Source organism: Lagopus leucura, unplaced genomic scaffold (genome assembly GCF_019238085.1).
Source record: "Lagopus leucura isolate 7727_CA_CO unplaced genomic scaffold, USGS_WTPT01 Super-Scaffold_100040, whole genome shotgun sequence".
In the NCBI taxonomy this organism is placed as follows: Eukaryota; Metazoa; Chordata; class Aves; order Galliformes; family Phasianidae; genus Lagopus; species Lagopus leucura.
In genome coordinates, this window is record NW_024962289.1 from 699,972 (window position 1) to 725,282 (window position 25,311).

A 25,311-nucleotide genomic window follows, 5' to 3' on the forward strand; every position below is an offset into this window, starting at 1 on the left:
CCCGGGGATGTGAGGGACGGCAGAACGCGAGTCCCTGTGCGAGACGCGCGCCCCTATAGATGCGTTATGTCTGTTTACACCCAGATCCACATCCATATCCATACCCCTCTATGCTTTATTTTTACTTAATTATCATATTATTATCACTTGTATATCTATGTGTATGGAGATACGTATCTCTATATATCTATGTATGTATGAATATTCCTCTACCTATATACAAATATATACATAATGATAGAGAATACGATAATACAGAAATAGATACCTACACACTTACGTCTATGTTCTTCCCACATACCTACAGATCTATGCCGACGTGTCACACGCGCTGAGCCACGCGCTGAGCAGCACACCTGAGCTGGGTGCGCCCCCCCCGGGCCGGGCGGTGCCTCCCGGCTGTGCTGCCCCGGGCCAATGGCCGCCACGGAACCGCTGCTGAGCGCCTTTAAAGGTGAGCATGGGGGTAGGGGGTGCCCCATAGTACGAGCTCCCCCTGTTAGGGTCTCCCTGTTAGGGTCTCTATACGGCCTGACTCGCTGTTTGCGTTGCGTTGCGTTGCGTTGCGTTGCGCTGTGCCTGGCTGGGAGGAAGTTCCCCTGCCTTTCCAGCCGGTTTCTCCCTGCTCGGAGGTCCCAGCGTGGCTCCTATGGGTGCAGCTCTTCCCCGATCCCCGCATAGGTGCGGTGCTGCGGCTGCGGGGTGACGGCTCTCCGTGCACCGACGCTTCCCCGCACCTGGCGGCCGCCTGCGCGCTGCTGGAAGGAGCCCTGCGGAAGGGGCTGCGACGTGAGTGGCACCGGGGGGGTGAGGGAATGGAGTGGGGGTTTTGTGTACAGTCGAGGCACCTCCGCTTGTTTTGTACTGCAGAGCCGCTGTGGGGCTTCAGGAGAAGGGATTATTGGCAGTGCCTGGAGCAGCTTTCCCTCGGGGAGGGAGGGAGGTGAGTGGAGTTGGGGGGGGAGAAAGGGGGGAAGGGCATGGTGGGGTCACCCCGGCTGAGGGGAGGATGTTTGTCCATGTGTTAAACCCCACAGAGCCCGAAGGCTGCCCCAGGGGTAAACCCTAAACTGCTTCCCCTCTCTGTGAGCAGGCTGAATCCCAAAACCCACTATGCTGTCCCATGGGTTAAACCCCAAACCCTTCCCATCTCCCCAAATCCCAACTGCTCTGGATGTTCCTCCATCTATTAACCCCCAAACCTTTCTCTCCAAGCAGACTAAATCCCAAAGGCTTCCATGTGGGTTAAACCCTAAACCCTTCCCTTCTCCCCAGACTGAATCCCAAAGACTGGATGTTCCCCTTTTGATTGGATGTCAGGGGGAAGTTCTTTACTGTGAGAGTGGTGAGGTGCTGGAACGCTGCTCAGAGAGGCTGTGATGCCCCATCCATCCCTGGAGGTGTTCAAGGCCAGGTTGGATGGGGCCCTGGGCAGTCTGGGCTGGTATTAAATGTGGAGGTTGGTGGCCCTTCCTGCGGTGGGGGGGTTGGAGATTCATGATCCTTGAGGTCCCTTCCAAACCAAGCTGTTCTGTGATTCCTCCATGTGTTAAACCCCAAAGTGCCCAAAAGCTCCCCCATGTGTTTATCCCCAAACCCTTCCCCTCTCCCCAAGCAAACCACATTCCAAAGACCATAGATCCCAAAGACCATGCCTTCTGCCCCCTATGTTAACCCCTCCCCTTTCCCCAAGCAGACCGGGCCCTCTCTCCAGCAGCCTCCATAGAGCCTCTACCTGCACGAAGGCACTGACAGCGCAGGGCCGTGGCCGCTGCTTCCTGCGCTCAGCCCTGCAGTGCAAAGTGCTGGCAGTGGCCATGCAGCAGCTGGTGCAGAGCCCTCAGCTCCTGGAGGTGCGACATGTGGGGACTGCTGGGTTCCTGGTGGCTCTGAGGTGGTTTCATGGAGTCTTGTGCTGTGTTTCAGTTCTATGACTCGTCGGGCTCCATCCTGGGTAATGAAGAGCTGCGGGGTAAGATGCTTTGCAGGTGTTTTCTGTGTTAATTCTTGTATCAAGGATGCTCTGAGGGGTGCACAGACTGTGTGGTCCCTGCACCCCTTAGGAGACCAGGCCACAGCAACAGCCTTTCATCTTGGTTTTGATGAATAACCCCAGGTTAACAGCCTCCCTAAGTGCTGGTGCAGCTCCTCAGGAGGCTGCCAAGGGCTGGCTCTGGGTGCTGCTGGGGAGAATTTAGGGGGGTTGCTCCCTACAACATCATTAGTGATGCTGCAGATTGGCTCCCTGCGGACCTTGGCTGCATCCCTGAGAGACTGCAGCCACTGGGACCCTGCAGTAATGCTGCCTCTGTCCCTTCTTCCTCTGCAGAGCCGTTCCTCTCCCTGGTGCTTGTGCTGACAGAGGTGGATTTCTCCCTGAACCTGCAGGTGCAGGAATGAATGGTGGGGTGGGGGGTACAGCCCCCTCCTCACCAGCACCAACAGCACTGCACTGCTTTGTTCACAGAACTGCAGCTTCTTGGATGAGAGCTGGCTGCTGCCGGTAAGCACTCCCTGCTGCTGCCTGCTCTGGCCCTTGCTGGGATGTCAGATGGGAAAAACAAGCATTGGTTGGGGTTGCAGGGATGGCAGCGCAGTTTCAGCCATCTGCAGTTGGAGGGATGCATGTGGAGCTGCCTCTGTGCCGGGGTTGGAGCTTGCTGGGTGCCTGCGCTGTCACCAGGCGCTGATCCAGCATTGCCCTGGGTGTGTAGGACCAAGCCAAGCAGCACTGACATAAATGCAGCTTTCCTGTGCTGCCTTCCCCGCTTCACTGCCAAAAAATCATCATTTTTCTGGGATGACACGCAGTGCCTGGGTCACTTGATCTCGCTCTTGTGTTCGCTCAATGAAATATCTATGTGTTCCGAGGCTGTGAGCAGCAGGGATGCCTTGATGGCTTCCAGAAAAATGAAGAGCATCCCTCTGCCGCCATATAACTCCAAAATAAACCCCAAGGAGTAGCCCAACGCTGGGACTGTGGTCAGGAGGCAGAGCTGCTGCCTGACAGTGTTCATGCCTCAATGGACATGAGTGCTCCCAGCTGAACCGGCTGCGTTTTGGGGCTCTGAGTAATGCGATGTGACAGCAAGAGCTGCTGTGAGCAGCCTGGGGCAGGGGCAGCGGCTGTGCAGGGTGAGGGAGGGGGCTCAGAACTCATGTATGGGGCTTATTTGCTTATGAGATGAGGGAAAGTGGCTGGAAACTCCTTTATAAGACTCACTGTGAGCTTTAGGTCGTATCTGTTGGGATCTGTATCTCCAGATCTGGGCTCAACAATTAAGCACAGGGGGACAGGAGGCCACTGATGGTCCTCATGCCATGTCAGGCACTGGGGAGCAGCTCCTGAAGGCCTGGTTTGGTTTCTGTGCCAGAAGTGACCCCCAGGGAGGGGTCCCCATGTTGTCCTACCCTGGTCACACTGGGTGTCCTGTGGCTTTTCTATGGCTGCTGTCACTTCTGCTCTCTTCCAGGTGTGCATCATGTATGACACGGTCCCATGCCGAGAGCTGGGGATGGTGGTGAGGTGGTGATCTGTAGACCTGGATGGCCCTAAAAAGGGGCACATGAGGAGATGAGCACCCCCAGAGCTGAGGCTGTGGATGTCTCGGGTGCTTTTCTCCTCTGTTGGTTCCCCATCCATGGGGTGACTGTCCCTCTGTGTATGGGCAAAATGCTGCCGATGGCACAGAAGGGCTGGGGGTGGTCTCTAGGGCTGAGCTGCAGCTTGGATGCATCCCACAGGTACGTGGATGGCCGTGTCATTGTCATTGAGGTGCTTCCTGGGAGCCAGGCAGAGGTGGACGAGGTGGTGCTGGCTGGGGATGTCCTAGATGAGATCAATGGATGCTCCTTGAGGAATGCCTACAGCGGGCAGGTGGGTGGCATGACTTCACCCTCCCCACGGTCCTCCCTTCGTGCCTCCCCCTGCATTCTTCTCCCATCCTCCTCTCCAGGCCGGGGCGATGCTGCAGAAGCTGAAGGGACAACCACTGAGCCTCCGTGTGCTGCGGTGGCAGGGGCACGATGGTGAGGTCTATGAGCCTTTGCTGCCCTACCTGGAGGCCGTGAAGAAGAAGGAGCCCCATTTCCAGCTCCAGTGTGGCCCCAGGCGCTGTGACAAGGGGGAGAAGCGGAGGGTGCAGGGGGGCAGGTAGGATTGGCACCAAGAGGTGATGGGTCTGTGAGCATCTCCCCCCAGCAACAAGCAGCAGGAGGATCTATGGGTCTTTTTTTTCCCTCAGGCTGCTCTACAACCTGCGGTACCTGGGCCGGATCGGTGTTGGGATGGTGAGGAGATGGGCAGAGATGGGTGGTCTTTTTTTTCTTCTGAGCTTGTTCTTCCATGCTTGTGCTTCTCGCTGTTCCAGTTTGGAGGCAAAGAGGTGCTGCAGAAAGCCATTCCTGCTGTGCTGGAGAGCAGCTCAGCACCACGGGTGAGCGATGGGCAGCAGTGTGTGTCCAACTGGAGAACCTTGGGGGGGCTGAACCCGGTGCTGGGGTGTTTTGGGGCTCGGGTGGCTGCTGCTGGAGCCTCCAGAGGGTTTCAATGAAACTAGCAAAGAAGGCAGAGCGCAGCCCTGGTCCTGAGTACATGTGGGCAGAGCATGGAGCCAGCCCATGGGTGATCATCTTCTGCTCAGCCCAAGCTGGTGTCCTGAGAGCAGGAACACAGCCACAGTGCTGCTGTTTCATGGGTCCACAGTGCTGGAAGATCCTTGGAGGACTGATGGTCCATGCATATTTTTTTTTTTTCATCCTGTTCTTCCTCTTTGTTTTCTTTCTTTTAACCCCGCATCTGAAGCACGATGAAGTTACTCTCTTAATTTGCAGTCTATCTCCCCTTTCCATCAGTGGAACACCAGCAACAGGCAGCTCTGTGTGAAAAGCTGCACTTCATCACTCTGCTCTTGAATAATCTGCCTCGCAAGCAATCTTACTAAAAATAGAGCTCAGGTGCTGTGATCACTGGGGCTTTACTTTCCCCTTTCTCCTCTCCAGGAGGTTTTATTTGATGTGAAGGAAACGGAAATCCTTGTACAAGAGAAGGCATCTCCCAGGGTGAGCACGGGAACCCGAGGCTCTGTTTCTGGCTGATGCACTGAGTTGCAAAGCCCCTTGTCCCCAATTGTCCCCAATGCAGGTCCTGTTTCGCCACCCCTACCCTGCAGTCTCCTGCGTGGGACGCTGCCTGAAGACCAGCAGTGTCTTTGCATTCTGTGTCCTGTGAGCATCCCTGTGCATGGATCCCCTCCCTACAGCTGAGCAGGGAGCCCTGAGCCGACGCAGGGCTGAGATTGGGCATCCCACCCACTGTGGGGATGCAGGCATTGGGAGCACAGGGCTGAGGCAGCGTGGCTGCTCGTGGGATTGCTCTGACATGCTCTCATTGCAGGCCGATGCATTTGTTTCCATATTTAGTGCCTCCTCAGGGAGCCCCAAAGGGAGCACGTTTGACTGCCTGGTGTTTGCATCGAGTTGTGAGCAAGAATGCGAGGAAATCATCCAGAGAATTGGTGAGGGAACGTTTTATTTCTTCAACTATAATTACAGCAAAATGTGGAGTACCAAGAGTTGCCATTCCATTCCACCACATGCAAGAGCTAACTTAATTTTTGTTGAGATCACTGAGCTGAGTGGATACTTTGATAGTTTGGGGTTGGTTTTCTTTCTTTCTTTCCTTTAGAGCAGCTAGAGCATTATTTTCAAAAACAGCTTCCAGGCATTCCCAGATGTTTCATTGTTTTCCACTTGGAGGCAACTCTTGTTTTCGAGGGATGCTATTTTATAACACACTTCTCCTCCAGGAGCTCAGCCCGCTGCTGCAATCCAACACCAGCCCAAGCATCAGTAAATCTCACCACTTACAGTTTCTATTTTTGACTTGCCTAAATGCAAGCTATGCTGCTCCCTGGGCTGGGTGCCCCTCAGGGCTCTTGTGGGATGTCCTTGCCACGTGTGCCCCCAGCAGGCTGTGCTGTCACCACACGCAGCTTCACCGTCCATCCCTGCCTTTCAGGTGGCTGAGCAGTGCTGGTGGATTTGAGGCAGCCAGCTTGAGGTGCTGCTGGCCACAGCCCAGTGCTGTGAATTAACTTCACCTTTTAGACGCAGTGGAGCTTAGCAGCGAGGAAAATAGCTGCTTAAAACCTCGAGTCACTTGAAAACACTTTTAGCGGGCGATAAACGTGGTGAGCAGTGCCTGTGTTTGGAGCAGGGAAGGAAGGGGTGCTGAGGCTGTTGTGTAAGAGCCTGTGGTAATGAGCGTTTGTTTCTCCAGCTGCAGGATTTAAACACACCGAGTGGTTTGTCTGATAAGGGAGGGCTGTGGCTCAGCTCTCCTCAGGCTCTGCTGACCCAGCTGCGCAAGATGCAGGCTCTGGCTCCTCAAACTGGAACTAGGAAGGTTTCCTTGTAGCAGGACATTCCTTTTAGCAGGACATTGCTGTGGAAGGAAGTGCAGCAAAAGCATCTGGTCTTTAAAAAAAAATAAAATTGCAGGGAGAGGCCAGTGCTGACTTCCTGCGTGCCTTCATATATGAACTACTGCTTTTCTGGATTTTTGTCCCTTTGTCTGGATTTTGCAGTGAAATAAATCAAGCTGGACTAGCTCCTATTACTCCCTGTGCAACTTTTGTCTCAACTTTAGCCCTGCTGGCATAGCCTGTTCTTAAGAACTGGCCTAACAATGTAATTTGCATGTTAATTACCTGTTCCAGATGTAGTTTGAGCAGCTTTCCGGTGCCACAACTCTGGCTGTTCCCAGAGACTAGTGAGAAAACCAGACCTGTCAGCAGCTAGCCTGCAGGGTTGTCCTCAAGTGCAGGTTTACGTCTAATCTCGTTTCATCAAAAAAGCTTAGATGGGAAATGAGAATCTAGCAATTTGCTTAGCAGCCTGGATGCTCTCTGGTTATATAATGAGTGTTTCTGCTTGCTCTGGCATGGCTGCTGCCTTGCCCTTAGTCACAAGGCTGAGATCCCACAGGAAGCTGGGAAAGGCGGAGGGCTGCACTCCCACAGCCTGCATCCGCTCACAGCCCTGACCTGGGCAGATGCTGCTGGATTCACTTTAGACAAACCAGTCCCACCACTGCAAAAAAAAACCAACATAACTTCCCTTCAATGTGGAAGGAAGAGGGAGGGGGGGGAAAAAAGCAGAAGTTCTGAAGCTGGGCCTGTGCTGCTGCCACTGATAAGCAGCTAAGCTTCAAACAAGGGAGCCCCAGAGGGAGGGAAGAAAGCTGCCTCCTAACCTGTGCCTGTCAGACTGCTCCTCCTGGCTGAGCAGGAGCTGACTCAGGCCTCCTAAAACATCAAGGGGAGCCAGGGTGAGGCACTGCTTCATCGGCAGAAAGCTAAGCTGCAGCAGCAGTCCAGTATCACAAGCATCTACTGCTACCATACTGGAGCCAGGAATAAGCTTCTCCAAGCCCATACAAACCAAATGACAAAGACTCCTCGCATGTGAATGTAAAACATTTAATTTAAAAATGTTGACACTACAATATATAAAATAGCTATTATAAATGCACATAGTGTATTCTATAGCTGCCAGGTTTACGTTTTAGGAAACTGTAAGTTACACTGTGGTTAAGAGTTGTAGTTTCACCCTCTGAAAAAGTCCACATTTGATCACAGTGATGTATGGTCAGACTAACAGCCCCAATTGTTAAACACTTGGATCAAGTCATAACCAGTTTTATTGCAAAAGGACCCTGTACACATTTATATCAATTCTAGTACCTTACAAGTTTAGCTACCCAACAAGTCATTAACATACAGAAACATGCATGAGAAGCAAGAAAGATCACCCATCCCTTCTGCATATTAGCAACTTGTCACTCCTGAGCAACAAGGCTCACATCACTGAGGTTTATGTGAACAGTCACTTTTAGCATTCATCCTGAGTGAAAGATGGAATGACTTAAGTACAAATGCAACATATTATAAACAATTTCTTACAAAAAAAAGTCACAAATTAAAACCAAAGTATTTTACAGAATTTACTACAAAACACCATAAAAACAGCCTTCACTTAAGCTCTCTCTCCCCGTATCCTGCGAGCCAACTGGATATCTTTGGGCATGATGGTGACTCTCTTGGCATGGATGGCGCACAGGTTTGTGTCTTCAAACAGACCCACCAGATACGCTTCACTCGCCTCCTGTTCCAAGAGGACAAGAAGAAACGTTAGAACCGACGTTAGAACCTTTCGGCAAAGCCCTCAGCAGGCCACCAGCACTACCTGCAGCGCACCGATGGCCGCACTCTGGAACCTCAAGTCCGTTTTGAAATCCTGGGCTATTTCCCTGACCAGCCGCTGGAAGGGCAGCTTGCGGATCAGCAGCTCCGTGGATTTCTGGTAACGACGGATCTCACGGAGCGCGACGGTGCCCGGCCTGGGTGGAATAGGAAGGATCGGTCAGGCGGGGCACGGCAGCGGCAGCCGGGCCGCAGCACAGCGTGCCGGCAGCCTTACCTGTAGCGGTGAGGCTTCTTGACGCCGCCGGTAGAGGGAGCGCTTTTCCGGGCCGCCTTAGTGGCCAGCTGCTTACGCGGAGCCTTCCCCCCGGTGGACTTGCGGGCGGTCTGCTTTGTACGAGCCATTTTTTCCTCACTTACCTACGAGGACACGCACCCGTCAGGCAGGGCCCGCTTCCCCCCGCGACGGCAACGACCCGCCGGGCCCTGCGATGCGGCGCTCCCCCCGCCTCCGATCCCCTCAAGCCCCAGAAGCGGCAGATGCCGGCGGGCCGCCCCCCCCCCTCCGCCGTCGAGGCGGGCATGCGGCCAGCGGCCTCCCCCGGGAGGAGGAGGAGGAGTCACGGTTCCTCCTCCGCCCCCGCTCCGCGTTGTGGCCCGACCGCTCCCCTCCCCAGGGGAAGCACACTGAGTCACGCCACCTCCTCCTTCCTCCCTGGCCACCCCGGAGGAGTGGGGGGATGGGAACCGGCCGTGACTCGAGGCACGTAGACAAGGCCCGAACTATCCGCCAAGCTCAGGGGAAAAAAAAAAAAAACACAACCGAGGCTTCCGAAGGCCGCGCAACACCGCAGAACGCGCCCGGCGTGCATCACTTACCTGCTAGAGAAAAAGGACGCACCGGCGCCGATATCGCTACGCACCGAAGCCTGCGCTGCCCTGACAACAACCGACTCCGTCAGCAGCTGCCCCCACACTGCGCCCTCCCCGCCGCGGGGACGCGGTTTTTATAGAGGGGGCGGCACACGGCGCGGTGACCTCACAATGCCTGGAAGCAGCGCGCCGCTCGATTGGCCGGGACCTCCGCCGGCGCCGTGACGTAATAAGACACAAAGGCCGTGCTCCTGTTCCTTGGCGCTGATTGGGTGCCTGCCCGGCCGCTGATTGGTTGTTAAAGTCGGCGGCTGATTGGATATTGTGAGACGAGAAGGGGCCAATAGACGTCGGGCGGGCGCTCTGCGCGCTGATTGGACGAAACGGGGCACGGTTTGGATCCTACCCTTTGTTGCAAAGCTCCACAATGGGAAGTCAATAGGAGCGGGGCGAGCGGCGGCGGGGCGCGGCGGGGCGGCGGGCGGCGGACTCCTGGCTCCCCGGACCTCAGCGGGCGGTCCCGGAGCAAGGGCTGCTCGGCCCCGCCGCCTGCTGGCCCGCCCCTCCGGCCCCGCCACAAAATGCCTTTCGCGGCGTGCGGTGCGGAGACTGCGAGCGGCGGGGTCGGGCCGCGCCGTAGGGAACCGCCGGGCTCCCCCCGGTCGTGGGGACAGCGGGGACACGCAGACGCTGGGCGCACGCTATGGGCTGGCTCGGCCGGTGTCGGAGAGGTGAAGGAGCTTGTTGTATGGGCTTGCTAAGGGACTGCCCAGTTCGGCACCGTGCAGCCCCAGCCCCATCGCGGCGCTTACAGCGTCCGTCCTCTGGCTTTATGAATGGGAGCAGCCGTATTGTGCGATAGGAACGCTTGCCACAGGATTTGGTTTTGAATCGGGGCAGTCCTACTGATGTGTTGCCCTCCAAAAGGCACCGCTGCTCCCTGCCAGCGGGAACGTCACCCTGGGACGTGCATGTCCTGAGGGAGAGCCTGGGAGTGTGCAGATGCTGCAGCTGGGCCCCTCTGTGCTGCTGTTCTCCACCTCCCTAAAACCACATTCCCACTCACTTTGTGGGTTGTCTTCTAACTCCATAGCTAATTACAAAGTTCTGGGAAGTAGGAAACCAAATCCTTAATGCCTGTTGGTTGTATCTAGGAAGATAATAGCAATTAAGTGAAAAGTTGTTGTATTTTGGGGGAGGTTGCTCCCTCCAGTTATGCCTTGCTGTTACGTTATTATATTCGCAGCAGCTGCTGGGGGTGGAGGCAGGTCCTGCCCCCACGGTCAGGAAGAACAGGTCCCAAATGCCCTGCAGTTGTAGCACACAGAACATGGAGTGAACGCAAACAGCCACTCCCGAAGGTATCTGCACTCAGCGTGCAGATGCAATCAGGCAGACTTTGCATGAGGTTTTGCATCCTCCCCAAATGCCTGCATCCCTCAGGCCAATGCCTGGTGCAAGAGCAGATCTGTGGCGGCTCCGCACGTAGCGTTCTTTGCTTCTCCCCTTCCTTGCAAGTCGAGCAATGCGCTCCAACACGGTGCTACAGGAATGTCATGTGCAGCTGCTGGGGGGACGCTGCCTCACGTGCATCTATTTGGTCCCCAACCACCTTTGCATGTTAATTTTCTTTTGGTCCTCGTGAAGAAAAACATGAATTACTTCTCAGAGACAAAAAGCAGCGCAGCAATAGGATGGCCCAGGAGGTGTGTAAACAGTCATTTGCATTTGACGTGGCTTAGAAAATTGAGATCTGAAATAAAGAGCTGCCCTTTAATCCGAGTTGTTCATGCTTGGGAAAAAAGAAATCTAGAAATCTGTTCTGATAGCTTCATGTATTCTAAATTTGATGTTTGTAGAAGCGTACCATACTATTGCTGACGTGAGGGGACAAGAGCATGGTGTTTGTTATCAGGAGTTGAAAGGCATTGCTCCTCTGATATTTCCTCTCCTATTTCTGTTGCAACGATTGCTTACACTTCTAAATTTAGACACTTTTGAGCTTTGTTCTCTTGGAATTAAGACTGGAGAAAAGCTCTACGTCCCAGTAGGTTAAACAGAGGATGAGGAAAAGGCGTATGCAGCAAAGCTGAGGAGAGAAAATGAACACTTTGTGTTAGCAAAGATGTGTGTGCAGATAGAGGTAAGTGCACCCAGGGCACACATAGCTGCGTGCTCTGAGCACTGTCACCTGGCAGAGTGCTGCATGTTCCCGACTGCAAAACAGAAGACAGCTGAAGAGGAAGCAGCATCTGCATTGGCTAGTCAAGTAAACAAAAAAGCAGCACACAATGCCTGGAGTCAATGCTTTCCGAATCCCTGTGCTTCAGCATTAGCAGCTGTTTGTCGAAGGTCTTTTTCCTGCAGCTTCATTGCTGGTGGTGTTCGTGCATTGGACACAGAGGTGCATACACATAGGTATTAACTGAAGGACTTCCACGTATACTCTTCTTGAAAAGTTGCCCAACTTGATCAGAAGCTGTATAATTACAGTGCTCCAGCCTCCTGGGGAGGGGCGGTACATGGATGTTGTGTTGGTGGCATATGGCTGAGCCCTGCAGACGCAGGGAAAGAGCTGCCAACATCCCACAGTCGGTGCTGCACCACTGCGAGCAGCGATTCAAAGAGCAGTTTGCCTCAATGGCACAGACCAGGCCTGAGAGTTTATCATTAACACCACCCAACCCCTGCCAAAGGTTTCATAAACAAATACAGGTGCTTGCCATTTAAACGCTTGGTGCCCTTTACCGTGCAACCAGAGCACCGGTGAGTGAAGCTGTCCCATGTGGTGCAAGGGATCAAAGTCCCAGCAGAGCAGCTCGGTGCTTCCTGTGGGGTGGGGTGCCGTTGTCCAGGAGGCTCCGTGTCGAGCACGGCCGGGCCGAGGCACGTAGGCCTGAGCTGACCTGGAGTCCCTGAGGGTTTTGTGTCACCTGCCCTGAGGTAGGCCACCAGCTGCTCCCCAGATCCTCCTCCTCACCTTCCTCCTCCTCACCTTCCTCTTCTTCATCTTCCTCCGTGTTCTCTTTCTCCTCATTTTCCTCCTTCTCAGCCCAGGCCCTGTCACAGGCCCGGGCCATGGGCCCCCACCGCACGGGGGCGCCGTCGCGCTCTACCCTGAACTGCAATTCCCGTCATCCCCCTCGCGACCGGAAGCAGCTTCCCCCGCCGCCGCGGAGCGCCACTGGGAGTTGTAGTCCTGACTTCCCGGAAGTCGCCGCAGGCCGCGTCCCGGGTTGGCGGAGAGCGCGCGCGCGGCCGGACTACAAGTCCCACCCCACCCCGCGCACCGGGGCGGCAATGGCGGCGGCGGCGCCTGCGCGCGGCGCCCTCCGTGCGGACCGCGCAGAGTGAATAATAAAGGTCTCCTCGGCGGGAGCGGCGGCGGCGGGTGGGAGGCATGTCCAAGGGCCCGGTAGCGAGCGGCCCTGCCGCGACCGGGCCGGCGAACGCCGCCAGCGCGCTGCAAGCGCAGCCCGAGAAGCCGCAGCACTACACGTACGTAACGAGAGCTTCCCCCGCCGCCGCCGCCCGCGCGCCAACACGCGCCTGACGTCAGCGTGCGGCACGCGCCGAGCCCCGCGCACCGCCTCGCGCCGCACCGGCTGCGACCGGCTCCGGGCGGGGGGGGGAAGGAGGAGGAATGGGGGGGGGTGGGGGGGGGCACGGGGGGCCGGGGGGGGGAGCGGGGGGCGGGGGGAGCGGATCCCCCTTTTCTCCCGCCCGCCGCCGCCGCTGCCGCCACGCCCGGCATGCACCGGGGCCCGGAGGGGCGGGGGGGCGGGGGGCCGCGTTCCATAGGGCTGCGGCGGGGCCTCGGTGGGATGCGGCCGGCTGACGGCGCGGGGCGGGGGCTGTCAGCGTGTGGGGGCTGTCAGCGAGGGGCTCGGCCCTGTGATGGGTGTTTTTTGGGGGAAAAGTCGGCTGTGGGAGGCGGGGCGGGGGTGTGTGAGGTGAGCCCGGGCTGTGCTGGGTGTTGTGTGGGCACTGAGTGCTCTCCCAGGGAATGGCGTGGGGCTGAGGGCTCTGCTGACCCCGCTGTGGGTCCCCACTTATGGGGAGAGGTGACTGAGGAGGGCAGGAAGGATGAAGGGAGCTCAGGTGTTGTCCCGTTGGAAGAATAAAGTTAGAGAGCGTTTGTAAATCAACTTCCCTCCTTGTTCTCCTTGTGCTGCCCACCTGTAGGGCAAAACAGCACGGATCTCCCCTGCTTCTTGCACACGTTGGTGCCCCGGTGCAGAACTGAATTCAAACTCTATCAGCACGGATCCGTGTGCCTCCTGCAGGGCTGTCAGCTGCACACCCAACCTGGGCTGTGCACAATGTCAGGTCTGCTGTAGACTGAGGGTGGAAATCCTGTGGTGATCCTTGTGAAGCTGCAAAGCACGGGCCCACAGGTGGCTTTATTTCTGGTGGTTAAAGTTTGACAGGCCTATAGGAGTGAAGGAGGCAGAAGTGCATGGATGCATTGCGTCCCTGGGCAGGGAAGCGGTGGTCAAAGTAAAAGGGAAAGCCCAGGGGAGATGTGAGACGTGACACAAAAATGAGGCTGCGGGGACATCAGGTAGAGGGAAATGGAGATGGCAGCATGGCTAAGCATGGCCGTGGAAGAAAGGATGTCAAAGATCAAGAAAGAAAGAGTGGAAGAAAGCTTAGGAAATAGAAAGAGAAGGGGGAAGATTTGGGACCAAGCAGCTGAAAAGGACAGAGGAGGAAAACAGTGCGCTGTGGAACAAAGGTGATGGTGTAATTAGCTTTATTTCCGGAGGGGAAAAGCACTTATTTGCGGATGGATGCTAAAAATAATTCAGTGAAAACAGTTGGAAGAGCACTGTAACCATACGTGAGAGATGGGTTTGGGGCTGCAGAGCGAGCCGTGCTTTGGGAATTGTGCAGTAGGTCACATCGTGCTGCAAACTCCTCCTGATAACATATGGGAACTTACTTGGTGGTCGTTGATGTAAAAAAGTTGTATGTTGTCAAAATGTAAATATTTTCTTCCCCCCTTTTTTTTTCTTCTTTAAATGCAGTTTGTTTCCATAAAGTGACACGAAGGTTACGAGTTGTAAACTCAAGGAAGCTTAATTATCTGCATGCTTTGCTGTTCCCTGGGGACAGGCAATCTGGTACTGTGGATCTCTGGGAAGTTTGTGTTGTATTTATTAGGAAGGGTTCCAACTTCTATATTAGTGTCAATTTCTAAACTCTTGGTATTTGTGTGAGATTTTTAGGTAGTTTGTAATGCAGTTCTATATCTTGTCTGGAAACCTTTCTGCTTATTCTAGATGTGCAACAAAATAAAACCTGGACAGAATAGAATTACTGATGATATCCCACTCCCTTTGGTGCAGTTTGCTCACAGAAGAGGAATCTTAAAGCCCCCTTTGATTACGTCCTTGCTGGCTGTTGCAGGGTGTAGCTGGATGCTCCTGGAGATGTTCTGGTTCCACGCTTCCCTATTGAATTATGAATGTTGTATTTCACACCTGAGGATCTGATATTCTGTTTGTGGAATTCAAGTGAGAGACTCAGCAGCTGCTGTTACAGTCACTCGGGTTATTGGATCACAGGTCTGTGTGGGGCTGTTCCTTGTGATCCCACAGCTGCTGGAGCAGGATGAGCTCTGTGGATGCCACGGGTGCAGAGCGTGGCACGTTGCTCAGGTAGCTTTGGTCTGTGGGAGATATACTGTGCAGCTTAGCAGGTCGTGTGTCCTGGGAAGTGGGTTTGCTTTGGGGATGTACCATCAAACCTCAGCTGCTCATTGACTCGGTGCTGTTCTCAGCTCTGGCTGGTTGTTGCAGCTCATGGTTGTTGCTGCGTGCATCTCCGTCTTTAATGTGTTATTACAAATGTGAATAGAGGCTGAGTTCAAAGAAACCGAAAGTAAACCATCAGTCATTCAGTGCTGTAGGTGCTGAGCGCCGCTGTAGCGCTGGGTTTTGGCACGCTCTGTCCATTTGGCTGTCACTGTTGTCATTGGTTTTCAGTCAGAGCAAACTCATTAATTGTGAATTATTAAGGCTGTATGCTGCTCGGCTGTTTATTGATCACACAGAATTTAGATAAGTGCAAGCAGAACAGTGCTTTGTTTGCTGTGCATTCACCTGAAAGTCAGACAGCTTAATAACTCTGCAGGAAAGGAGATGTTCAGGTGACGACGAATTAACCCATTCAGTTAGAACAAAGCCAAACAGAAGTGCATTCATTCTGGTCTGTTAAAAATGCATGCATTCAAAAGCAGCGTTGAAAATATTCCGAGATAGGTTATAAACTCCTGGGCACGTTGGGCAGGTCATCCCTACTCGTGATAATTCTTTTGGGTGTGCAGGTTTTAAATACGAGCTGCTGTCTTGGGGACAAACGTGCAGCTCCTGTATCTCTGCAGGCTGTGCCTTCACTCGAGGTCTGGGCCTGAGAGTGCATCCCATCCTTCCTCATGCAGCAGCAGCAAAGCTCTGTGGATGTGCCTTTGCAGCTTAAAAGGCAAAACCTTGACTTCTTCAGGAGGGGAAGGAATTGTGGGAAATTCCTGAAGGATTAATGCCATGTACTTTGTGCTCTGCCTGCATCCACAGGGTTGGTTGTGAACTGATGGTAGAGGCTGCTGGGCTGCACTCACCAGGGCTTTATCTTGCAATCTTTTTCTGCTGGGCGAAAGGAGCACTGCACTTGAGCTGTAAGTGGTGATGAAAATGAGGCTGATGGAATGTTGTAACTCAAATTAACTTTGTATCCAAGGCGTTCCTGTGTCTGCGTGTTTGAGTAGCGCCTTGCCTAGTGGTTCTCAGCTTTAAGTAGGAACTCAGATTGCAGCAGTGACAGAAATGCAGAATGAAGAAGAAATAAGAACAAGAAGATCACAGATGGATTGATTCCAATGAAGAGCTTGCAAGCAAAGCCTTACCTATCTCAAAATCTTACATTCAAATTCCTATTCAGAAGCAACAAACACACCTGAAAGCATTTATAGTAGCAGAGAGCAATCCTTATCTTCCTATCAGTGGACAGTGTTTGATGGCTATTGGGGCAGCGCAGTGTGGCTGATCTCAGCTGTACAGACTGGCTGCCTGTGGAAATAAAACCAAAACCCAGGTGTGAAGCGAGCACATTGTCAGTCAGTGCTTTTCTGTACGTGGTTTGCTCTTCTAGGACCCTTAGCACTTGCACTAAAAGATGTGTGCTGTTAAATGATGCTTTGATGTGCCTGGGCTGGCTGGTTTTTGCAATGCAGTGAGGAGGTTAAGTCTTAGGAAATTGGTTTTAGAAGCCTGTGGGCTTCTTAACCTAACAACACTCTGAAATTAGTTTTGAGTCTGAGTGTTGCCCTCATTGCTCTGTTTTTCCTTAGATATACAAAATGATATGGACTTAGACAAGCATAGCATCTATCTGTTGTTTAAAAAAGCTGAAAGTAAATGCATTGTTAGACTTCAGAGCTGGTGGTAGAAAGCACAGAGTGAGCTTCTAAACAAGGGATTTCCTATTGGCCTGCTGCACTGCTACCTGTGAGCATTGGTGTATCTCATCAGGCGAGCACAGGCTGCTGTTTATGAGGTCTCTGAAGTTCTCTGAACACGAGTACACTACAAACTGTTATTAGGAAGTACAAATAGTAACAGGAAGTTGGAAATATAAAGTACTGGAGCATTAACAGGAAGGGCTGCACTCACAGTATGTGCTTGCTGTTGAGTGCATGCACTGGAGCAGTCTGCAGCATGAAAGTCTGCATTTTGGGGTTCTGAAAGCTGACAGCTTTCCGTGCAGCCGTGCTGAGTGTTGCTGTTTAATGCATGTGTGGCTGCTGGAGGGTATTTCTGCATTGTCTCAGAGCAGGACTGGGGCACTTAATGATGGGGTAGTTTTGGGGATCAGCGTTGGCAGGGAATCGTGCCTTATGTTAATGCATGTGGGTTTATTCTGAGGAGAGCTGTCAGTCTCCAGCATTTAACTTCCTTTAGACCCCCCAGAATAAGGCTTCTGATTTCCTATGAGGCACTGGAATGTGCAGCCACCTTCTGGCAGAGGTTCTGACCAACGTCTTGTCTCTTACTGAGAGCCAGAGATGTTAAATTGAACATAGCCATTAGGACACCAGCAGAAGGGGAACTTACACTGAGTTTGTTGTCAGCTCGCTGTCTGTTGGCCAGCACTGCAAATGGATCTTGGTAGAGATCACTCTTTTATTAAGAGTGGTTGCACCATTGATTACAGTTAAGTAATTATTTGAACCTCTTTTTATCATTGCATGCCTAGAATTTCTTTTTAGATTAAGAAATGCATCTTGAAAGGAAAATAGTTTCTTGAATCAACACCTGATGAGTATCTGCAAAAGTCTGAATTGGAGTCGATATTGTTTTACTTGTTAATCTTCATCTTCCACATGTCACCACAGTTAATAAAGAAGCAGTCAGCGCACACCCAATGTGCTCAGAGGCAGCTTTTCTCCTCTTCATTTCAATCAACTGGGAGCTTTTATTAATAGCACTTTAATGTTACCATCATAACAGGAATAAAAGCAGCAGATGCCTCGGGGCAACCGTGCAGCTCTGCTGCAACAAAAAGAGTTTGCACGTTTAAAATATCTCGAGTGCTACCAGATTAGTTGGGATATGGATTAGTCACACTGCAGAGCTGTGGCATAGCCTGGGGTTTGGCTGCTCTTCCCTGCTTGTGCTGCTGTACATCTCCGTGCTGCTGATGTACCTGGTGTGAGCGCAGGCTGGCGTGGCAGTGCAGTGCTCTTTTGGACCTGCATCTACGTGCAGCTCTCGTGCAGTGTGGGAAGAGTCTGCTGGGCTGCAGCAGGCACGACTGAAGTATGATGTGCTGAACGGGGAGGGAAATCAATGGGATGGCATTGATTCTTTAAAATTGGCCAACAAGAGCTGGCTGTTATCTTTGTGCTGGCACGTGTGTTACGGGATGCGGGTCCGTGCCTGCTGGATAATCGCTGTGTTTTGTTTCAGACTCAAAACAGAAAGTGTCTGTTCACAAACATAAAGCTTTCTGGGGAGCTTTGCTGCACATCTGGTTGGCACTTCATCTGGAGAGAAGCAGATTCCATTTTGTGTTCAGATGCAGGCTGCTCTGGATAGGCCATCGTTCCTCGTGGAGCTTTGGTTTTTTGATTATGGTTCAGATCTTCAAACAGCGATGCACCATCTGAAAGCTGCCGTGAGGACGGGGCTGCAGCTGATCTATGAGCTGCATGTTAAATCACAAAGGCTCTTGGCATATCCGGGAGGGGGAAGGCTACCACGTTGATTTCTTGTGCGGCGAGATGTTGAGGGATAGCCTGAAAAAGGCTCATAAAAACCTACCATGGAAAGCCTGAGCTATGCAACGGTTTGAATGGAAATAAAGCTTTGTTTCAGATTTTTGCCTTTGCGGATTCTTGCGTGCATTTTGTTTCAGGGAGCTCTCAGAGCAGTAACAGTGCTTTTGGAGGAGCCCAGCCCTGTTCCCAGCCTCCACAAGTGTTTCTGCAGTTGCAAACTCCGGCTGGGCTTTGTTGGTGATTGAATGAATGGTGAGAGATGTACCACATGAAAGAAGTTGACTGGAAGCTGTTATTTTAATTTTTACAGCATAGGACATCCACATACTGTTCAGATCTTAGCTCTTTTTTAGTCTAATCCAGCAAACTTGATGAATATTAACTCCATATGAACTCTGTGTCTCAGTGGGCGTTCTCCATGTTTGGGATAGGCTGCAAGCTCTAAAGCCCACGGATGGATGTGCTTGCTGGGTAATTAGCAGTAAAATACTTGCTCGTATTTGAGATGTGTTTTAGTGAGAATTAAAGCAGGTGTGGACCTTTAACAGCATATATCTGTTCATCTTCAATACATTTGAGGTTTCCTTGCTGAAATAGCTGCATTCAACCCACGTTTAGTTGAGAAGCGCTTAGCATCATACAGTATCCCAGGTTGGAAGCGACCCATGAGGATCATTGAGCCCAATTCTTATGATGTTCAGCACTTACACAGATGCTGTAGGGAAGGAATGGTGTGCAGGTAAATGGGTGCAGAGCAGAATCCAGCCCACAGAGAGGGGAGGGTTGTTTGAACTGGGGGTGAGCTGTGCTTGAAAACAGAAGCTTCCTTTAGGCACAGCCGTGTTGTTTCCATAAATTAGCAGTGTCGAGTTGGAAATCTGATGTTTAAACTTGGGGGGAATCGGGTGTGTTTTCAAAACATTGCATGAGCTGTCTGAATGCTTAGTTAGTGCTGAGGTCGTATCAAATAATTCACGACCAGCTGATTTGGAGATCAAATTCCATGAAATGTAAATGTCAGCTTCACGTTGAGTTCTGGATCCTGCTGAATGGCCAGGCTGGATGTGGCTCTGGGCAGCCTGGTCTGGTGGTTGGCAACCCTGCACATAGCAGGGGAGTTGCAACCAGATGATCGTTGTGGCCCTTTTGTGATCCTATGAATGGCTTTGAAGGCAGTGTGTCTGAAATGCACTGTGATTACATGCATGCATGCGCCCATCCTTGGATTGTTTTAATTACTAAGGTGAAAGCTCTTGTGTAGAGAGACAGTTGGATTTGAAATGGGTTTTATTGTTACAGGTTGGACATACAGCTTTCATGGTCTGCTGGTACAACAGGTTTCTGATTTTTATTTTAAAGAGAGCCAAAAAAAGACTCAAATTATTTAACTCCTCTGGTTTGAATGACACAACTCCACATAGCCCTGCCTGAGGGGTACACGGCTCCAGGGAAGCAGAACAAGCATCTCTTCCCCTCAGCCTCGCAGGCTGTGATGTGACTGTAACCCAGTGAAGCTTGCATCTTGGCTGCTGGCAAATGGGATGTGATCAATGAGTACCGATGTATTATTGAATTAACTCAGAACTGAAAGCCTCAACTTGCTTTCATCATCAAGGCAGAGCGTTGGTGAGCTACCCGAGCTGCAGCGTAGTAGTTCTGTCAAAATGAAGCCATTTTTGGCTGTAATTCTGGAAAGCAAACCGTGTTTTGCCTGAAAGTGGTACAGGGCTGTCTTCCTGCGATGCCTTGGCACCATGCTGTAGGGTCTCTTTGCTTTTTCTTGTTTTCTATGTATAGACAAGAAACAACTGTTGGATGTTTTGCTTCTCATTGTAGAATTTCATGCAAATTTCTGGCAGTTGCCAGTGTTTTATTTTTAGAATGCACGTGGTTATTTTCAGCAGTCAATTAAAGTGCTCATCTATAAAGTGATGGTGCTATATCGTTCTTTCCTTGCAGTTTAACTGAATTACTTGCATTGTTTTCCACTCCATAGCATGCTTTGAAATCCAAACACAGAGTTGCAATAGCAATCATGTTACAGCTCAATGAGACTGTTGTACGTTTTTGTTGGTTTTCTATCTTTAGCTTTCTGTAATCTAACAGTTTGTGCTTTACCTTCTGTGACACGTGCTGTTCTTCAGCATTTCTTCTAGGAGGAAGTTGTTCACCCAGAGGGCGGTGAGGCACTGGCACAGGTTGCCCAAGGAGGCTGTGGATGCCCCATCCCTGCAGGCATTCAAAGCCAGGCTGGATGTGGCTCTGGGCAGCCTGGGCTGCTGGTTGGCGACCTGCACACAGCAGGGGGTTGGAGCTGGATGAGCGCTGTGCTCCTTTGCAACCCAGGCCCTTCTATGATGATTAAGCTCTGAGTTCAGCCACATCAATCAGGTGTCCAGGAAAAGGAAAACTTGAGTGCTGCCTACCAATTCCTGCAGCAGAACTGAGGGAGCCAGCACAGGTGGTGTGAGCTATGGGTGCACACACATCTTGGCCATGGAGGTGCACAGTGAGTTATATATGGACTCTTTAAATAAATAAAAAAAACCTCCACAACAAAACAAGCCTGACTTCATGCATCTGTAATAAGTCTCTCCAACTTTCACTTTCTTTATTTGCCCTTAGACTGACATTATTGTCAAGCTCTAATGGAGAAGGGGAAATCTAACAGCCTTCAAGTCACACGGTGCTGTCTGCTGTGTGACCTTTTTCCAGTTGATGGTTCAATTTATTTAGGTGATAAAGAAAACACTGGGGCATGTGAAGTCTGTCTTCTTGACAGATGTGAGCTTACTGAAACTTTGTCCTCATCCTTTTCTCCTTCCTCACATTCACAGTCAGCCCTTAGTTTTTAGAAAGAGGTCCATATATTCTTCTTTGAGGTTTAAATGTTTTCTAATCTTTTCAAGGTTTACGAAAGTGCAGCTGGCTGTCAGCATGCAAAAAGGGCAGCAGTTGTTGGGATGTACTGCAAAGGAAATGTCTGTGTTTTGTGTCAGGTGATGCACAGCAAAAATCCCTCGTGATACGGGGTGTGAGGTTGTGGAGAAACAACATTATGTGGGTATTTTTGTCAAATGGGGGATATCATGGGACTGGATCAGAGCTGTGGAGAGCCACAGCGAGTTGTAAGGGCTGTTGGTAATGCTTTGTCAGGAAACTTTCCCTGAAATCACAATGAAACTGTTCAAGCTTGCTGCTAAAAATGCTTGTTGTTGTTTGTTTGATGCTTAGCAGTGATCAGTGCAACGCTCTATTTCTGCAGTAGGTTACATCTGCTTGTAAGGCATTGGGACCCTGTGGTGGCCAGGAGCAGAAGCCCAGGGCTGGCAGCTTGCTGACCTCCTTGGCATGCTGAGGAATTCCATAAAGGCAGAGCCTTGAGTCACCCTGCTGGTCTGCCAGGAGATGTGTAAGGGTGCTGCAGGGAATTGTGAGTGCAAAAGAATTGAATGGCTTTGCACAACGGCCGTTCTTGTCCAGGAATGCCTCCTTTGCCCTAAGAGCAAAAGCTCCCGAGCAATGTCAGAGCTGCATATCGTATCGTTTGTCCTCGATCAATAAGGATATGTTAAACAAAAGGTGCATTAGTAGGGTTTTTATTGAGTATGCTGTTGGAATAAGTAGATTCTGTCATGCACCGCTGGCTCATTTCAATTGGAATACCACAGTTCAGTAAAGGAAAATAATTGAGTCGTAGGTTTCTTACTTAAAGTGTGTTAGATATCATCTTTTGTAATAAAATTTTATGAGGGTGAAATGAATTTAGAGAGCTGATTAAATAGGGACAGCTCTTTTCCTTTCCCTCTTGTGTGGGGTTGGCTCTTTGAGCTTCACAACAGCAGTTTGGAAAATATTTTCAATAGATAAGCCTTATTGAATTAGAAACATCTATATCTGCTGTTTGTTATTTTCTCCCGAGTTTTGCAATGCTGCCTGCTTTGCAGACAGCCTGTTGGGTAAGCATGTTGGGTTCACTTCAGATAATTTTATCAGTGTTAACACAAACCGCTCATTTAAACTTTTGAAGCAAAACTGGTAACGTTTTTTTTTCCTCCCTTTCCTATGCTGAATTAGGAAAACTTCCTGCAGCTTGCTGTCTGAGCAGTCGGATGCCAGTGGGAGTTCCAGTGAAGAGAAGTGAGCACTGTCATTCAGGCAGCAGTATCCAGAAAGGTTGGCTGTCTGCATGAGCAGTGAGCTGGGACCGTGTGAGGCTTTACGCTGAGGTCTGTGGCACAGCCTTGTGCAGTGCTGTCGGGAAGAGCAGGACGTGACTGGTGTGAAAGTGCCAGCAAAGAGCCCACGGTGTTTCCATGTACTTTGATGCCAATAAAATTGTGTTTTTGCTGTTATGATCCTCTGTTAGGAGAAGCAGAGAGGCAGGACTGAAATAAATGCTATTGGCATGTGAGCATTTTCTTCCTCATCTCCGAAATCTTATCAGGAAGTTTAATGTTTATTTAAAACAAAACAACAACAACAAAAAAAAACTAGTGCTCTATTTGCAGACTTGTTGGCTAGATTTAACTCTGCAGGGCTTTTTTGGAAAGACCAGTGCAGTTAATCCATTATATATAACTCAACTAGTGATTCCCATGCCAGTAATGAAGTGGAAGCGTACGTGCCAGGCTGGACTTCCCAAAAGCAGCCAGACTTGGGCTGATTTCTTAGTGTGCCCTGTGCTGTGTCCTGGAGTGGTTGCTCACTAGAGCTGCAGGGATGGAGCCCCATGGACACGAGGCACTGCTTCCAGCTCCAAGCCACTGAACTCTTAGAAAGCTGTCCCTAGCTCTGGGCTTACACCAAAATAAACAGCACTGGAACCAGGTGCTATGAAGGGTGTGTTAGTGCTGTGTCATGGATGTAAACGCACACCCATGAACGCGCCAAATCTAGGTGATACCAGACTCGATCTTGCTATTATCCTACTTTTACAGGCACTGTCTTAGTCAGGATTAGCCAAACAATTATCTAATGGTTGTCTCTGTGGTGTCGTCCTGCTGCAGAGGATTTAGATCCGATTGATTAGCCTCAGTGCTCTCTTGGATCCCCAAATGAATTTTGGCAGGGAGGGAATTGACAGTGAGGAGAAAGGAGGGCTGCAAAGGAGAGGAGCTAGCGTTGAAAGATTGCAAATAGGACAGTGTTAGCATTATGGGAAGAACAGAGATTTGGAAGAGTCATTTTTTTCTTCTTTCTTTTCCATCTTTTCTCCCCAGCCTTCCTGATCCCTCTGCTATAAAGCAGAGATTTCTCCGTTGGTGTCATTGTGAGTCTTCCAGTGATTTTGGGGAGCTCTGGGTAGGGATTTTAACAAAGAATTTAGAGCTCAGCTGTCTTCAGGCATTACCAATGCACTTTCCCGAGTTGAGATCACACCAGTGCATGCATGACTTCAGGAAGTTTGGCAGAAAGTTGGCAGCCCTGGATGCAGGTAGCCCTGTGCTGAGCTGCCTGAGCACGCCGGGTGCAGCCACAGGCAAACAGCAAAGCTGCAGCACTGAGCATACAGCGACTGTGAGCAAAGCAAGGCTGCAATCACTGAGTTTGAAAATGAAGCTGCTCAGTTTCTTCAAAACAACTTTTTAGTTTTAAAGTTGTTTGGTGATGTTTGGCAGTGTGTATGTATATATACTTTTACATTTTATTTTTCAGCTTCCTCTTGCTCTTCTTTGTCCCTGCAGATCCCAGAGCAGCTCAGTCCGTGCGGGCAGAAGGGAGCAGCCTGCAGTGCTGGCTGCAGACACGAGCACTTGCTGTGCTGCCTGGGGAGCAGAGCTGTGCTGGCAGTTGTGAGCAGTTGGCGGTTCCCCTACAGCGTAAATTACAGGGAGCAATTATTGCTCTTTCCCACTTCCCACCCCAGAGGAAGTGGAACGATCTTTTATCCTCCCTAATGCTTCGCCCCTCCTTTAGCCTCTGGGAGTTCTCAAATTTAGTTTAATAACTTCTCCTCTTGTCTTCCTAGTGAAATAAGTCTTCGTTTCTAGTTGTGTCCATCCTGCTCAGCTGCGTGCTCGTTTCAGCCTGGTGACTTTGCTGCGTGTTCTTCTGGCCAGCTGTGGCTTATTTGTTTAGAATTGCATTTGTCTTTGTTGAGTAGGAATCAGAAATGATAAGCTTTCCTCCGGGAGCCTGGGTGTTGCTGTTGACATAAAGTGATATCAGAAGATCAAGCTATGTGCTTGCCACTTCAAAACTGGAGCTTGGAAATGCTACATCCATACATATACAAGTGGAAGTGCTCCTGAAGTGACTTGCAGAGTCCTGATGAATCTTCTGTCTTTTAAATGTAAATACAGGAGTAACTGCTGTATGAAATAAAGGTGGGAATGTCTGCCCCTCCTGTGTCTTCGTGAGACCTTTAGAGAGAAGTTGAGAAATGCAAGCTGCAGTTACTAGAGTTCCCCTTCCTGCAAAGGCACGGCGTGGGGCTGACGTGCTGTGAAATACGTACTGCTGCTCTACGTGTTTGAAGGGTTGTTCAGAAATTCCTTTTCTCAGCTCTATTGGGAAAATACCTGCAAGGACCACGTGCACTGGGAGGATCTGTGTGTTTCTGTTTGGAGCCTTTGCAGAAAGACCACTGAAATATTCATAGCATTCTCCTCTGTGAGCCATCAGTCGTGCAAAGGCTGTGTATCCTTTCTCTGCTGCCAGAGCACGTGGGTTGGACGTCTTTCATATATTTTAATACAGAGTGGTTGGTTGAGTGGCCTGTGTTCTCCCAAAGGAGACAAAACTCACTTCATCAATCAAGAAAACACAGGGCTGTGAGGCAGTTTACCATTCAGGCCATTGTGGAGAAGGGTAATTTGAAATGTTATAGTGGGCTGAGAAAAGAAAAAGCTGAAGCAGTGATTGAAGGGCTTGAAATGTGTGAGTTAATGTGACTGTGCTGGTTTTCCTCTGTTGGGCTCCATGGTGGATGATGGGGTGCTGGTGGGGGCT

General features: G+C 51.0%; 3 protein-coding genes across 9 annotated transcripts in view; 2 read left to right on the plus strand and 1 right to left on the minus strand.

Annotated features, from left to right (window-relative positions):
- Positions 1-408: 408 nt before the first annotated feature.
- LOC122186885 lies at positions 409-6,605 on the plus strand. Its single transcript, XM_042883892.1, has 16 exons — positions 409-454; positions 682-789; positions 871-943; positions 1,697-1,853; positions 1,927-1,972; positions 2,330-2,388; positions 2,468-2,503; positions 3,474-3,526; positions 3,745-3,877; positions 3,957-4,153; positions 4,245-4,290; positions 4,371-4,436; positions 5,002-5,061; positions 5,144-5,226; positions 5,422-5,516; positions 6,281-6,605. The coding sequence occupies exons 1-16, from the start codon at positions 418-420 to the stop codon at positions 6,313-6,315; spliced, it is 1,284 nt and encodes a 427-aa protein (XP_042739826.1). The 5' UTR covers positions 409-417; the 3' UTR covers positions 6,316-6,605.
- Positions 6,606-7,465: 860 nt separating this feature from the next.
- LOC122186897 (histone H3.3A) lies at positions 7,466-9,192 on the minus strand. Its single transcript, XM_042883906.1, has 4 exons — positions 9,084-9,192; positions 8,482-8,624; positions 8,248-8,401; positions 7,466-8,166 (listed from the first exon to the last, which is right to left on the minus strand). Exons 2-4 carry the CDS (start codon positions 8,607-8,609, stop codon positions 8,038-8,040), a joined length of 411 nt encoding a protein of 136 aa, XP_042739840.1. The 5' UTR covers positions 8,610-8,624; positions 9,084-9,192; the 3' UTR covers positions 7,466-8,037.
- A 3,285-nt stretch (positions 9,193-12,477) lies between these two features.
- Positions 12,478-25,311, plus strand: part of UNK (unk zinc finger) — a 36,197-nt gene continuing 23,363 nt past the window's right edge. For 5 of the 7 annotated variants that reach the window (XM_042883751.1, XM_042883754.1, XM_042883755.1 and 2 more), the window contains exon 1: positions 13,015-13,815. In XM_042883751.1, the coding sequence (XP_042739685.1) occupies positions 13,652-13,815 (164 nt within the window). In that variant the 5' untranslated portion in view covers positions 13,015-13,651. Of the gene's footprint in view, positions 12,576-13,014; positions 13,816-25,311 lie in introns of those variants that run through there. The other 2 variants (XM_042883753.1, XM_042883757.1) reach the window with 1 other exon arrangement.